At 45.0% G+C, this 15,531-nt stretch overlaps 1 protein-coding gene across 1 annotated transcript in view; it reads left to right on the top strand.

Annotated features, from left to right (window-relative positions):
• CCBE1 (collagen and calcium binding EGF domains 1) overlaps positions 1-15,531 on the top strand; it is an 885,539-nt gene that overhangs the window by 863,834 nt on the left and 6,174 nt on the right. The window contains exons 8-10 of the mRNA XM_078677273.1: positions 10,512-10,651; positions 10,728-10,763; positions 12,973-13,008. Of these exons, the coding sequence (XP_078533399.1) occupies positions 10,512-10,651; positions 10,728-10,763; positions 12,973-13,008 (212 nt within the window). The remainder of the gene's footprint in view (positions 1-10,511; positions 10,652-10,727; positions 10,764-12,972; positions 13,009-15,531) is intronic.

Here is a 15,531-nt window from a genome sequence, read left to right as displayed (position 1 = left end):
ATGAGCGGCCTATTTGGCCTCTCAGAAACACAGCCAGGTGGAGAAATGCTAAGGGCCTCATTAGGATGGCGGGCAGATTGACCCTGCCGGGCCGGCGGTGGTCAGCGCCTGCCCGGCAGGGGCAATCCGCCCGCCATCCGTGTTGAAAAGACCTCCCGCCATATTATTATGGCTGGTGGTCCGCGGTGGATGGAAAGACTGTCCGCCGCATTTCCTCCCCGGTCGTCTTGCGACCGGGGAGGAAAGGCTGCAATATGGTTGCGGTGTCTTTCAGACACCGCCAGCCATATTACAATGTGCTTGTAGGGATGCGTTTCCGTGGCGGCAACGCCACCACTGAAAGGCATGCAGAGTCTGCTAGGGGGGGCCCGAAGGACTCCGGGGGGGGGTGGGGGTGCACATGGGGGTACCTATGGTACCCCCCTACAGTTCCATGCACAACAGGATAACATGCTAATGCTTATCACAGCCATTAAGTTAAGAACCCCATTTAAATCTCAATCAGCCCTCCCATCTGCCCTCACTTGTCAACTTATTGCACCAGCCACTCACGCCTGCCTTCCATTGTGACCTTGCTACTCCATCCCCTCTCGCCCAGCCACCATTTTCATCCTGCTTCCTCATCACCTCTCACTCTTCCTCTGATGTCAGCTTTCTGTCCCAACCCCTCCCTCCCACTGCCCATTGCCTCCTTGCTTCTCCAGCACCTCCTACCCACACTCCATTGGCAGCTTCCTTCCCCAGCCCCTGTCCAACCTCATTGTCACCTTGCTACCTCAGCCCCCACCCTCCATTGTCAATTTGCTGCTGCAGCCCCTCCCACCTTCCTCCGTGGTCAGCTTGCTGCCATATTCCTTTTCCAGTGTCAGCTTCCTTCCCCAGCCCCAATGTTTGTTTGCCTTCCTAGCCCCTCCTGCCCACCCTCCATTGTGCCTCACTTTAAACCACTCCCCAGTTTGTTTGTATTTTCGTATTAAAAGAAAACATTGGTGCTTGCAGCATCTGCACTTTTATTAAAACATTTTTTTTATTATGTTTAGCTGCTCTGCTGTACATGATGGCTAAAAATCATTGCCAATACCTATCATAGACAAGACCAATTGGCCTTGACAATGTCTGTCTCCAATTTCTCCTTCGTCCAGAAACCAAGTTTCTTTCACCCTTTAACCCGTTTACCGCGGCAGCAATTCCGCCGTGGTGCGGGCGTTTTCTTGCGCGGGCGGGGCCGTGTCGGCCAACGGATGTGCGCAGCACTACCAAGGTATTGCTCACGACGGCCGTTGGCCGACGGCAGCACTTAACGGGTGAAGAAATCCTCATTACCAACTAACATTAGAAATAAAATGCTCATCATTCTAGGAAAGATTTCCTTATGTGAAGTTTTGCCCTCCTGTGAATGCAGAAAGTAACCTACTGATCTCCAGGGAACATAAAGTGCTTGATGAAAGACAGGGAGTTTTCTGTGCTGTAGAGATTAGAGTTCACTTCACGCGAAACAAATAAAGTGGACTTGATCCGTCTTAATAGCATTATACCCATGCAGTCTTGTGATGGTTGACTGACCAACTACATTTATAAATCATTGCTACCCTAAGAGGGCTTTTGAGCATTGCTCTACATGCATGATACAGAATAGTCTTGAGATTTTTCCTAAATTCCAGAATGGAGGAGGAACATCTTATGCAAGTGTAAGCTAGGGACCAGGTCAGAAAAAGATTGGCCTCATCTTAGTTCTGATGTTGTAGTATACACTATTCAATAGAGGTTGACTAGCAAAACAGAGGCTTCTAGTGTAAAAAGGTAGGGCCGAATTCGACCAAGAACCCTTCAGTATTTGCCCGGCGTTAGCCGCCTCTCATACCATTCGAGATTACCAAACAAAGAGGCAGGCGCCGGAGACAGGAAGGCAGGAAACAGGAGTTTATTCCGACGGAGCAGAACACGTCAGATCAGACAACAGGGTATCTTCTCGAGGTGCTCTAACAACATCTCTGAGGCCTGGCCTCTTATACACAGGTTTATGACTTTATTGCATACAACACGTTCTTGGCAATGCTTTGATGTACGGAAAGACATCCCCGGAATCCCCACTTCAGGCCTGTTCCCACACATATCTACAGTAGAGGTTCCCACCCCAATCTCAGCGTGATGGCTATCGCACAGCTGGACAATCCGCTGGGAGCGGGAATATGGGCGATCAATCGGATCTTGTGGTGTGAAGGCGTTGATTAATCCCCGCTCCTTTGATGGGGTGAGTTCCTGCTGTAGGGGGCAATAAACTGCATCCGTTGGGCTAGGTGATGGCCTGGGATCAGGCCGGACAATCGGGCAGGGAGGAAGAGGTTATCAAAAGGAGTGAGATGAAAGGAGTGTGGGGGTTCAGCGCGGGATGTGGCTCTGAGGGAGGGTCGCGCTGGAGATGCATTTATGGCCCAGGCAGGAGAGATCGGGGGTCGGCAGGGCGCGGGGGATGCTTGCGAGGCCAGGGAGTGAGGGGGAGAGACGTGCAGGCTATTGGCAGTGGGCAGAGAGGCCAAGGCACACAAAATGGCTGCCACTTACGTGCACGATGGGGCCTAAAAGGGACAAGATGGTGTGGTCACTGGTTCACGATCTTCCTTTTACTTTCAATGGTGGCTGAGGTGAACACAAATGAACGCCGCTTATATATACCTAATTTTAGCCTTTTTCTACAGTCCCCAGTTTTTATCATAAGTTAGTTCATTTCGGTTCATGTCATAGGTGAGGATGTACAAGCTGACATTAGTTATATAATTCGCCTTGGTAGCCCATGTGCATTACAGATAGGTGGAAATAATTCTGCTATCAATGCAGACAGAATCGCACATAACCATATGTAGTCAATGTGATGGGCGGGGAGACAGTGCATACAAAATTACATTAGCTGCGTCATGCATTAGACCTTGGAGGCGGGGACATTACTTTAGACGATGTAGGAGATTCGCTCGAATACAAACATGATGTCATACAAAAATGTTCTGGCAGAATAAAAGCTACTAAGCACCTACAGTCATCATGATACAGGGTTAACGTTTTACTCATGCACAGTTGAAAGTGACCGATGTAAGGTTTCGAAAGCTCAATTGGGTAATTAATCAATACTAAGTGGTTGGGAGAGGAATTCAAATTAATACAAGTGACAGTCAAGGGGTGCTAATGTTAAAAAAAAAAGGGTTCGTCTTTCCAGTGTCTTATTATAGCGAGCCATCACTGGTAGGCTCTCATTATTCTTCTTCTTTTGTTGGCACTGTTGAGCACCGGCGGTGGAGCTATGCGTCCAGCTCGGATTCAGATTTCGTGTTGCAGGGTGTGGCCGCTCCTTGCTCTCGGACCACAGTCCTGTTTGTCCTGTTACCTAACTAATCTACCATAGGTACTTTAGTCGGGGTACCCGTGTTCCGTTCTTCTTTCGGGACAAACTCTATTCTATCTTTGTGCTGTGTTTCTTCTTTAAGTCAAGTTCAAAAACTCCATATGGAAAAAAAAAGGGGGGGTGATGGGGGCGTGCTTTGGGAGGCCGAGGGAAAAGAGGGTGGAGTGGGATCAGGGCTGAAACGGACCAAGGAGAGCAGAAATTTCAAGCAAGTGGGCCCATCACTCGGGCACAATGGGCTGGGACTTTCGGCACGAGCTCATCAACAAGCAGGGGCTTCTGGACAGCCCTTCTTTCCTTCACTTTCCACGTTGAGAATGGTGACTTGTCCCGCAACTCTTTGCTCTGTGGCTCCACCTTGGTCGAGGTTATAGATATTCCCCAATCTGCAGCCGGGCTGTACGTCACGTCCGGCCCCTCTCCTCCGACGACCGCACGTTATCTTTAAATGACTACAAAAAAAACAAGTGTTAGAGAACTGGCAGGGGAAGATGTTTACACACTTTAATTTCTCTCCCAACCCCAAGAAGTTGGGGAAACGTTTATTGGTCACGATAGGGTGGGTGCTTAGTGATCCTTACATCGGTGTATGCTGTTAACTCATGCATCATTGCTGTGGTGCAGGTCTGCAAGTATCTTTCTAGTTTCAAACATCATGTCTGTCTGGTGTTTACTCCTGTTATATTCGCGAGCGTGGCAAGAAGTCTGATATCCAACAATTACATGGTTCATTGAATTCAAACCGGCTCCTCCAGTAGAAACTTGTGTTTTTCTTTAACAAATCCTGTTGAGCTACATTTTTCTTCAAGGTCTGCTAATTCATAAAAGTGTGAAGTGCTTATTATCATGGGCTTACAGCTACTTTTTCCAGGGAAGGACATACGTTAAGCATTTTTTTTTTTTCTCTTTCTTTTCTGACAGCAACGGCTAACTTTTATCAGTTTTAGACGATTTATCTTTTAAAAACAAGGTCATTAGCTACAGTCTTTAAAATTTTCTGGGACGGCTGGTTACAGAACTGGGACCTATTCTGGAAAAACGGGGACGTTTCGGACATTCTATTTTTGTGCAATGGGCGGTGGTAATCCGAATGATGAGGGTGGTGTCACTAAAGCACTAAAACAAAAGCCACTGACATATAGTTCCCCTTTAAGGGTCAGATTAGGGGACATTTAGTCGTCTTACCTGTCCTTTCTTTCTCAGCCAATTAAGTTCCATCATTTTACAGAAAGGAGAGGTAGTAATATGGCAAAATACGATCGTTTTGTTTCTGTCAATTTGTTCAAACACTATACCTGTGCCGGCGAGGTACAGTGTCGTCATTTATTCAAAAAGGGAGCAAGGGAGCCCTCAGAGGGAGAGAGCTTCGTGTGTACCAAATAGGCTATTAGTACACGTACAACATAAAGAGAGAGAGAGAGAAAGACGTGTATAATAATAGGCTATTCGGTGCACACACACATAGAACAGTACGGGTCGGTTTCACGTATAAAACACAAGCTGAGGGAAAACATAAATTCATAGTTTACGTACACACAAATACCAGATAGGGTGCGACAGTACATACATCAAGTACGGAAACCTAAGACAAAACACAGAGCTATTTTGGGCAAAAGGACTTGTCATGCGTGTTGCGTATTCTCAGTATTCCTTTTAATTCATTATTTGGGGGTCGAGCTCTTTGTTCTCCTTCCTTCCTAATAGTAGACAATTTTTGTTGGTGACCTCCCTTCAAAAATACTTACTCCTTTTAATTGGTCGGACACTAGTCCAGTCGCGCTTATACTCACGGTGGGGTCTTCCAACCTCTAGCAAATGGTGATTCAAGCTGAGGTAAAGGAGGGGTGTCGGTAGGACGTGCGAAGGTACAATTCTGACTTTTCTATGAGGGTGGAAGAAGAAGGGGTGAAATCTAAAAAATAACAATATCCCCAATATCTGGGCTGAGGGGGATTTTTGGAAGAACCCCAACCCGGGGTACTCTTAACTTTTCTTATCTAGTCAGCACATAAATTGACTCACTGGTGCGCATTATTTTGGGTGCATATTTGGGATATCGGTTGGGGCTGTGTTCGTCGTACTGAAATAAGCCTTCAAGTTTCTGGTGTAGGCCACTCTCCCATTCGCTAGCTCCAGAGAGAGTCGTTCCTAAGTAAAGAAAGTGCTATATTTTGATTAGTCTTCAACATGCAGGTACCAAGTTCGGGCTTAATTTTCCTATCCCATTAATCGTTCGATCAACGCCTCAATCATACAAAAAGGATTCTTTTATTGACCCAGACGTGCGCCACACATACGCATTCATACCGTACAAATCAGGGCCCACGCACACATTCATACCATACAACCTTTTTCTCACGCTCCCAGAGATAGCTCCTACATATAATGCTAGCCTATTTTCCTCGCATGGAACACGGTGCGGTTTTTAGGTCTCCTCCATACTTCAACTGAAATTTCGATGTAACCTGAAAAAAGGAAAAAAAAGAGAGAGAGGGGGGGGGTGGACAGCGTTCAAAGCACATCAGCGCGCATAAACACGAAAATGTTGTTACCTACCACGTACTTGAACAAGCGAGCCATTTAAAAAAAACTAAACGTGACAAACGGTTGCATGATCAGTGAAGGTTGATTTTATAATTGAAAGCATAACAGGATCAGTTACAATAAAGTCGTCCACACGCACACCATGGGCGAGTATCATGAGTAACATTACTTCGGAGCTTTAATAATACAATAATCGATAGTAAAAAAAAACGACATCAATAGGATTGTCCGTATGTTCAGTCAATACCCTTCCCCGCCTGCCATGTGCGCAAAAGACCACATACGTCCCTCATACCATCACGGCTAAGTAACTAGAATCGTCATAAGGAGTTGCAAGTCCCGCCCATACTGGCGCCATTTTGGTCGAGGCCAGGCGGGTCCAGAGTATAGTTCAAATGCCTCCAATAGCTAGCAGCCGGGCCAGAATCCCTTTCGGCACTTCAAAAAAAGTACCGTTAACGCCAGCAGAAGGGACAGGCGGCATGAACCGCGACTTAAAGGCGAGGAAGGCAAAATCTTCCCTACCGGGTCACGCTGAGGTCCCACCGGAGCCGATCGAGTTGGCAGTCTACAGTGTCCTTTAGTAATTCGGACAAGCTGGTGTCAGTATGAGAGCACCGCCATCTTGCGACAACGTTGGGGCCACTCCGGAGAGCAGGGCAGCAGGCGTATCCCTCCACAGATGCACTGAATCAGTCTTTCCTACGGCACCAGATGTGGGTAAGGCGGCGGCCGCCCGGGGCAGCGGCATACCCATGGGGGATAGTCGAGCAACAGTGGCGGTTGCCCCCACCGGAAGCCCGCGGGAGTCGAGGGCCAACGACTCTCGTAGAATTTTTAAAACTGAGAGGACGTCTTCGAGAGTGGGGCTCATGCCCGAGCAGGCGAGCATTTGGGTTCCATGGTAGTCCAGAGCCATCCTAGTGGACCAGGCCCAAATCCGGGGAGCCGGCTGCCATCTTGAGAGCCCCCCCCCAGCAGCCGCCCTTCACCACGGCCAGCGGAGCGGGTCCCCCAGCCAGTCAACCGCGGGGGCTCGCTGAGTGGAACGCTGATGGCAGTCTTAGTGGGGGAGAGGAACCTCCACTTGGGGGGGGTGGAGGGGTGGCCGTCCGTGCTGCTTCTCCGCGGGCGCCCTACGCCAGGCAACAAAGGGGGGAGCCATCAGCGAGGCATCCCCCACACACACCTTGCCGGACATCACCTCTGGATGATCTGGGGACGTGCCTCGGCGCTTGGGGTAGCCTCCGGCCTATTCGCACAACGGTCCTCCACCCCAGGCCGCCACCGACGCTACCTCGCCGGCTGATGGCTTTTGTAGACTTTCCACAGCCCAAAACCAACCAAAGAGCAGCCCAAAGCAGCCCAACATTGCTACTTTAAGGAAGGAGGGACAGGAACAGCGTCAAATGCATTGGGATTGTTGTTGCAGCCGTTTGCCATGTAAATAGTTGTTTAATAAAAAGTTTTAACATGTTACTTTGCTGGAGTGTTGTATATATTTATAATATTTGCATAAGGTTTGTCGTTATTTGGGCGGGGTGGGCGGCGGAGCCGAGCTGTCTTGTGGTCATCATGGAGTCGAGCTCGGCTCTTCTCACTAGTTTCCTATTTCTCATGAGGGGTTGTTCCTAATGTTTCTATTTAAGCGGGGTCAAAAAGATCCCATCAGTGGCCTACTGATTTTGTTCGATTCCTTTTGTTTTTCCTAACGATTTTTATGTTATAGTTTGCTAGCATGATACAGCGGCTAATCCGCATTTTTATATACATGTCCTTTTTATTAGGGGTGTCCTCCGGTGGAGCCGGATGATCTACCTCTAATAACGGTCCGGGCTTGAACCAACTACTGAACAATGGGGAGAAGATAGGCATGACGGGTTACAATGGGGACAAAAGTCTGCACTACCTATCCTTCACTATCCACAAAGACTAAACAGAGTATTGCGACTCTGTGCTTATTTGTGAATAGAGAATAACCCGAAGAGAACCAATTCCGAACGATCAATGCTCGGATAAACAATCAATCAAATGAGGGATAAAAATAGGCACGACGGATTACAATGGGGGCAAAAGCCTGCGTTACCTATCCTTCACTATCTGCAAAGACTAAACAGAGTATTGCGACTCTGTGCTTGTATGCAAATAGAGAATGATCCAAAGAGAACCAATTCCAAAACAGTAAATGCTTGGATAACAATCAATTCCAAAAATACTTGGATAAACAATCAATTCCAAAAATACTTGGATAAACAATCAATTCCAAAAATACTTGGATAAACAATCAATTCCAAAAATACTTGGGTAAACAATCAATTCCAAAAATCCTTGAATAAACAATCAATTCCAAAAATACTTGGATAAACAATCAATCAAATGAGTAATACTAGTATTTTCAAACAATCAAACAATCAATTCGCAATTCGCTGCGATGCACGACCTTACCCGGACCGTATGGACAGTTTTTAGTCTTCCGCTTCCAGCGCCTGATCGTCCTCTATACTCCGTAATTGCTGTGGCACTCCTGATGGTTCCCAGTCAGGACCGTAGATCACTCGAGAGAGGTCTGCTCGGAACCAGCGAAGTTCGGATGATTGGCTGCCAGACGAGGGTCTATCGGGCAGGTGCACTTCCCGATCGTTACAGTCGTTCACTCTGTCGTTGGGACCTCTCCCACTGGATCCACGTGTCGCTGATGAGCCCAACGTTGGGCGCCAATTGTAAAAAGGTAGGGCCGAATTCGACCAAGAACCCTTCAGTATTTGCCCGGCGTTAGCCGCCTCTCATACCATTCGAGATTACCAAACAAAGAGGCAGGCGCCGGAGACAGGAAGGCAGGAAACAGGAGTTTATTCCGACGGAGCAGAACACGTCAGATCAGACAACAGGGTATCTTCTCGAGGTGCTCTAACAACATCTCTGAGGCCTGGCCTCTTATACACAGGTTTATGACTTTATTGCATACAACACGTTCTTGGCAATGCTTTGATGTACGGAAAGACATCCCCGGAATCCCCACTTCAGGCCCGTTCCCACACATATCTACAGTAGAGGTTCCCACCCCAATCTCAGCGTGATGGCTATCGCACAGCTGGACAATCCGCTGGGAGCGGGAATATGGGCGATCAATCGGATCTTGTGGTGTGAAGGCGTTGATTAATCCCCGCTCCCTTGATGGGGTGAGTTCCTGCTGTAGGGGGCAATAAACTGCATCTGTTGGGCTAGGTGATGGCCTGGGATCAGGCCGGACAATCGGGCAGGGAGGAAGAGGTTATCAAAAGGAGTGAGATGAAAGGAGTGTGGGGGTTCAGCGCGGGATGTGGCTCTGAGGAAGGGTCGCGCTGGAGGTGCATTTATGGCCCAGGCAGGAGAGATCGGGGGTCGGCAGGGCGCGGGGGATGCTTGCGAGGCCAGGGAGTGAGGGGGAGAGACGTGCAGGCTATTGGCAGTGGGCAGAGAGGCCAAGGCACACAAAATGGCTGCCACTTACGTGCACGATGGGGCCTAAAAGGGACAAGATGGTGTGGTCACTGGTTCACGATCTTCCTTTTACTTTCAATGGTGGCTGAGGTGAACACAAATGAACGCCGCTTATATATACCTAATTTTAGTCATTTTCCACACTAGTACAGTTGTAAGTAGAGGTTCTTGATGAAAGGTATTCAAAAGGCACTTATAGGTAAGGCAATCATCTTGGAACTGAATATGTGCAGCCACAGGTATCCAGGAAGGGATCTCCTAGCAAATAAGACATGATCTTGTCATTTCTGAGACCATACTAGAAGCCACCTTATAAATTTATTGGGGTCTTAAAATGTCTCTATTTAAAATAGAGGGCATTGCGGTAGTCCAGGTCATTGGGCTTTTGATAGAGGAAGAATAGATCTGATTTCACGTAACTGAACGTAGATTCCACTGGCTACTGCCCTTACCAGTGGGAACAGTGAAACCTTGGGGTGGAAAATCAACGCTAAACATTTTACTATATCGTTCCCAGTAATGTTTAACCAACTAAAGAGGGATTTAGAGGTGTACACTTAGTTCTGGCTTTAGCCCATACAGAAACATTCTGGGTCTTAGAATCTTTAATTTGTAGGAAGTTTGCAGTCATCCCTGATTTAATTTTTCACAAGGTTAGCTCTAAGGGCCGGATGTACAACGTGATTTTGCATGCGTAAATGGGTTTGCGTACCCGTTTGCGCATGCAAAATCACTGTTGGCCATGTCCAAATCCTAAATAGCGAGTTCCAATTTATTAGCGACTCACTATTTAGGAATTGTGAGTCGCAATTAGGAAGGGGCATTCCCTTCCTAATTGCGTCCGCAATGCTATGTGTGAATGTTTTGTGACCACAATTGCGGTCGCAAATTACCACCCTTTTCGAGAAGGTGAACATTTTTGTCGCAATTTGAAAGGGGTCCCCAAGTTACCCCTTCCACTTTGTGACTGTCTCACTTACTTTATAATATAATATTCAAACCTAAAGTTCAAAATCATGCCTTCATGTATTTCCCTCTATGTAATGCACAGGTACACAGGCATTGACGCTAGATGGATTTTGAATTTTTACAGGATCACCAGGACCAAAAGGAAGCTCAGGTCATCCTGGACCACCTGGGCCTCCAGGCCCTGCAGGCCCCAGGGGATCAATGGGGCCCATCGGACCAGCGCCAGACATCTCTCACATCAAGCAAGGCAGGAGGGGCCCAGTGGTTAGTATTTGAAATGTATCAGAAAGATGTTCTAATCTTCCAAGCTATGTGCTAACATACTGTATATTTTCTCTAGGGTCCACCAGGAGCTCCTGGGAGGGATGGCACAAAGGTGGGTATACATATTTGCTTTACGGTGCATGTTAATGTCTGATACCAGGTGCTATAAATTCTAACTTTGTATATTTATTTATGTGATGTGGAAGCTATTTATGTGTCTATTTCAAAGATCTTAGTGGATACAATTGCTTCTTAATATAGTTGGAATAAGTAAATAGATATGAAAGTTATTTCAAATGTCTTTTTATTTGTTCACTTTTATATATAGGACAATGGACATTAATACATCTTTAACTCTTTCACATCATTAAAGAATGCTTACAAATTTACTAGCAATAGAGCACAAGTAAATGTATCTGTAACAGGAAACTGTTCCCAGTTTATATAAATGTTAATTTAGTCAATATGATGATTAATGTATATGGAGAGGATTGCTGGTCAAACAGAATAAACTAGAAAGGCTTCCTATATCAATTAATGTCAAAACATTTTGAAGAGTGTTCATTTGGAGTGGCAAACAATTTATAAGCACAATAGTCCCAAGAAAATATTTAGATCAGACATCCCCATCATCTTGTTGCATTTGTCTGCTGCACTTTTTCATTTTTAGTAACAGTTTAAGCCCCAAACTGCAGAGTGCTGCCCTCTGTCTCACACCTAAGGAAGATTTAGAGAGCTGGGACACCTTGGGTGTTCCCACCCGTAGTTCTAAAGGAGTAGCCCCTTAGCTCACTCAGGCCATTAAGTGGCTTTCGATGAACCAAAAAGATATGCCAAAACTGATGGGTGAATTACACATTAAATTTAACTCTCTAAGGTAGAAGAACTCATTCCAACCTGAGGTGTTGCTAGCAAATAGCAATTTATTCATTCAATTCAAGATTAATTTTTACAAAAACATTTTCAACATTTTATATACAATACTACACCATTATTTCATACAACACTCATTCGGCTGATCATCCATATCACAATCATACAAAATCACACATCCATATGTACACAAGATTAGAGAATAAAGGGAAAAAGAAGAATGGTCAGGAAAAAGGGGGGGACAAAGGTTGCTCAAACGAAAACCATCTGTGATATACCATATATCTTTATGTATATCTATACACTGGCAGATTAATAACAATCCACTTAAATGATGTAACACACTGTATATATCCACAGATTAAAGCATTCAAATTGTCACTTTTTGTATTTGAATTTGAATAGAGCAACACTTTGTGAAAGGGCCTACGCGTTTCGAGTCCTATACAATGGGGGACTCTCATCAGGGCCGAAGGAAATATCCTATTGGTCTACGAGGCCACTTTAAAGGTGTAGAATGTATGGGCGCAACCAGCGGAGCTCAGCATAGGGAATGGCGTGGTCGCACTCTCTCAATCTAAGCGGACCCCCAAAGTCAGAGACGGAGTTGTTCACTATTGTCAGTTTCAACAGTGGTATATGGACGAGGTCTGGAAGGGTGGCCTGAACAAAGTCGGCAACGGGGCTCAGTTGAAGGGCATCCCGCACGTTGTTTTGAAGACTTCTTTGGTTTATGAGCGTGACTCCTAATGATGGAAAAGTGCTCGTCTCGTTCCGCGTCTCAGGAGCGCTGATCCTTCGCGCATGCTTTCGGCAGCTTAGTTCTGTGTGGTAGTTGTTGGTTTATTTGTGTAGTCTCTGCGATACATATTGTAGCCTGGGGATTTTACACCAGAGTGAAAATAGATTTGCCCTAAATGTGCCAGTGGTAACATTCAAAACCGAGAATACTGTTTTTGACCTAAACTTCCATAGGAAAATGGGACCAACAGTAGATATTGAAGCTCTAGTGTGTAGTTAAGTGTAATTGCACAATGACTCTAACAGCCCCCATTGCTACATCTGACCCCAATTCTGATTACAAATGGGTGAGTTCTTTTTATGAGGAGCACCAAACCATTGTAACCACCTTGTAGTTTTTTTAACCACCATTACATGATTTCTGCACAAGGTAGTTGTGTTTCTAGCAACCAAGGGCATAACAAGTATTGCCATGCCAAGAAATCTTCCTTTTATCTTCTGAGAGGTCTGAATAATACAATTTATCATTTGCTAATACTGTTTGTTTCGTACTGTTGCGCCCAAAAGTGTTATGTGTACACTGTCCTACATTATAACTAATACAAACCAGCAAAATTTGTCATCTGTACAACAAGGATACGTGATCATTGCTTACCATCTGTCCCTTAAAGAGGCACCCATAAACCAAAATACACTTTTGTTTTCAGGGTGACAGAGGAGCTCCAGGGCCAAGAGGAACCCCAGTAAGTAAACGTATATGATTTATGTATTTTTAATAATAATATGGGTAGTGTAAAACCAACAATGACCACTCAAGTGGTTACATACTTAATGCAAAGCAATGTTTGACCTAATTGTAATCAACGCATTTTCAAAAATGCAGCTAAAGGACAACACCCATTTGCTACAATGGATTTCTTTGGACATTGTGCTTTTCTACTTTGTATCTTTGTTGGAGGACCTGGACCATCAACTGTCCAAGATACCTAGTCTCATCATGCTTGCCGACTTTCTCCTAATACTGTTCGGTTCTACGTTTCTGTTTTTTTGCTGCCTGCAATTAGAAGACGTATTGACTTTCCACACATTAAATATCCTACCCAGTGTCCAGTGCATACAAAACATTTACCAGCAGAGACCTTCACTCTCAACCCTCTCCCCTTCTTCCAACCATTGTAAAGCAAATATAGGGCCTTATTTAGAGTAAGGGGACAAGGCACTCCACCACAAATGTGGCAAAGTACCCTGAACATCAGACTGTTGGCCCACCTCTCTATTTAGAGAAGGGCCAACTGTCATGTTTCTACCAGAGAAGCTTCCTCTGCCTCAATCGGGCCAATGATGTAAGTATTATATACTGTCACCCCTATTCAGGGCAGCCATTCTGACGTAGTTCTTTTCCTGTTTCTAACCATTTGGAAACGCCTAGTGAGCCCAAACAGAAATGACTAAAAAAGTATCCAATACACTATGAGAAAACATGCAGGTGTCTTTGGGAGTTTGTGTTTTTAATAGCAAAAAAAACTTTGCTGAATGACTGCTGGAAACATGGTGGCCTCTCAGGAAAGCTACAGTGCCTGCAGAGGAGCTGCTGCGGCGGGGGCTTCTCGAAAGGCAATCAAAGCAGGTGGAAATCTCTAAATGTGGTGGGTGGTCATCTGCTAAGATAACAGCAGCTATACCTTCAGCCACTTTAGTAGGATGGTGGGCTGCCTGTCATACACTAAAGAAGTTACATAGTCTGTTACAGGGAATTCCTTCTCACTTCACACTTTTCTTCTCCTCCACTCATGAGGGTTGAAATGGTAATTCTGAGGCAAAGATGATATTTCATTGGTTTGAGCTGAGGCCATTTCTGGTAGCATGAACATTCGAAGAAAGTGAAAATTCACTGACTTGCAATGTTTTCTTTAGTTTGTTTAGCCTCTTGAAAATCTTTTCTGATGAAGGCGTTGTGAAAATATTTTTGTTTACCATTAATGATGATATGTCCAAAATGTCTTTTTATATTAGTATTTTAAAAACTTGATAACACATCAAGCAACAGTTAGTTACTACCAACTGCAAATACCTATGGAAAAAACAACTAAAAATTGAATTTCCATATCTTTTGATATCTTCATGTTTCCCAACTCACTATTCCATGTGTAACTAGTAAGGCAAGTATCCCAGAGCCATGGCATTATATAAAATGTAGATTCCTGTTGAATAGCAATTAAATACACAGGAGAGGTCCTGGAAATGAAAAACCACAAAGCCCAGAGGGCAAAGCAGCATCCTGTAATGCAGTCTATCTCATGATTTAAATTCAAGAATTGTGCAAAATCAATGGGTTTATTTAGTTGTTCGCTAAGTTTTTTTTGCGTTACATCAATCCCATCAACAGATCCTATTTTATCTTCATATTCTTACTGTTACTCAGGTTGCTTTCCTCAAGTTAGCTTTTATTAAGTTTATTTTTCACGATAATACAAACCAATAAATGTTCCAAGGCCCACTGTTGCAGGGATTCAGCTAGGAAAACAAAAAAGTGCCTTGTGATGACAGGACGTCAGATTTTAGTGACTGTGTGTCTCTACCACGTCTACCAGAACCTTTTGTACCAAATCTGGGCTAGCTCACAGTGCCTCATCTGAACTCTAACTTTGCCAGCGTAGCAGGTGATTTTGGCAAAGCTAGAACATTACCCTCTAGTCCCCAAAGGGAACTGTGGAAACAGACCATCACCTTTCGTCCCTCACTCATGCATGCCCCTAGTAAACAAAGGAAAGACCTGATGTAAGTTTACAATACATTTGTTGAAACTACCGTTGTCTATTATGAAGCAGATGAGCTGTGATAAGAACGCAAATACAACTAAGCAAAGTAATGAATTTTACTAGCAGACAGTAAACAATAAACAATTAGACCATGACAAATTATCTATCTGTCTGGGTCTATTCTTATCTGTAAGTTAAAGGGCTATGTTAGTTATCTCTGGGATTAGAAACGGACCCTAATGCCTGGCGTGCATACATTCCAGGGCAGGTCTCTCTGCTGGATTTCACCTCTCTGCCCCCAAAGGGACAAGACACAGTTTATATAATAAAACTATCGTGTTAAAAGGCTGCAGCTGGGCTACCGTGTTATGTCTAAAATGTTAGCAGCTGTTGCTGACCCAGCAGAAAACAGTACAACATGATGTTATGTATTCTAGACTACCTTGTACATTATGTGCGCACGGAATCGCAAGAAGAATCACTGAATAACAAAGCAACATGTACAGC

Source organism: Lissotriton helveticus, chromosome 2_1, assembly GCF_964261635.1.
Source record: "Lissotriton helveticus chromosome 2_1, aLisHel1.1, whole genome shotgun sequence".
Taxonomy (NCBI): domain Eukaryota; kingdom Metazoa; phylum Chordata; class Amphibia; order Caudata; family Salamandridae; genus Lissotriton; species Lissotriton helveticus.
Note: the sequence above shows the minus strand (reverse complement) of the source record. Positions and strands in the feature narration are given on the sequence as shown.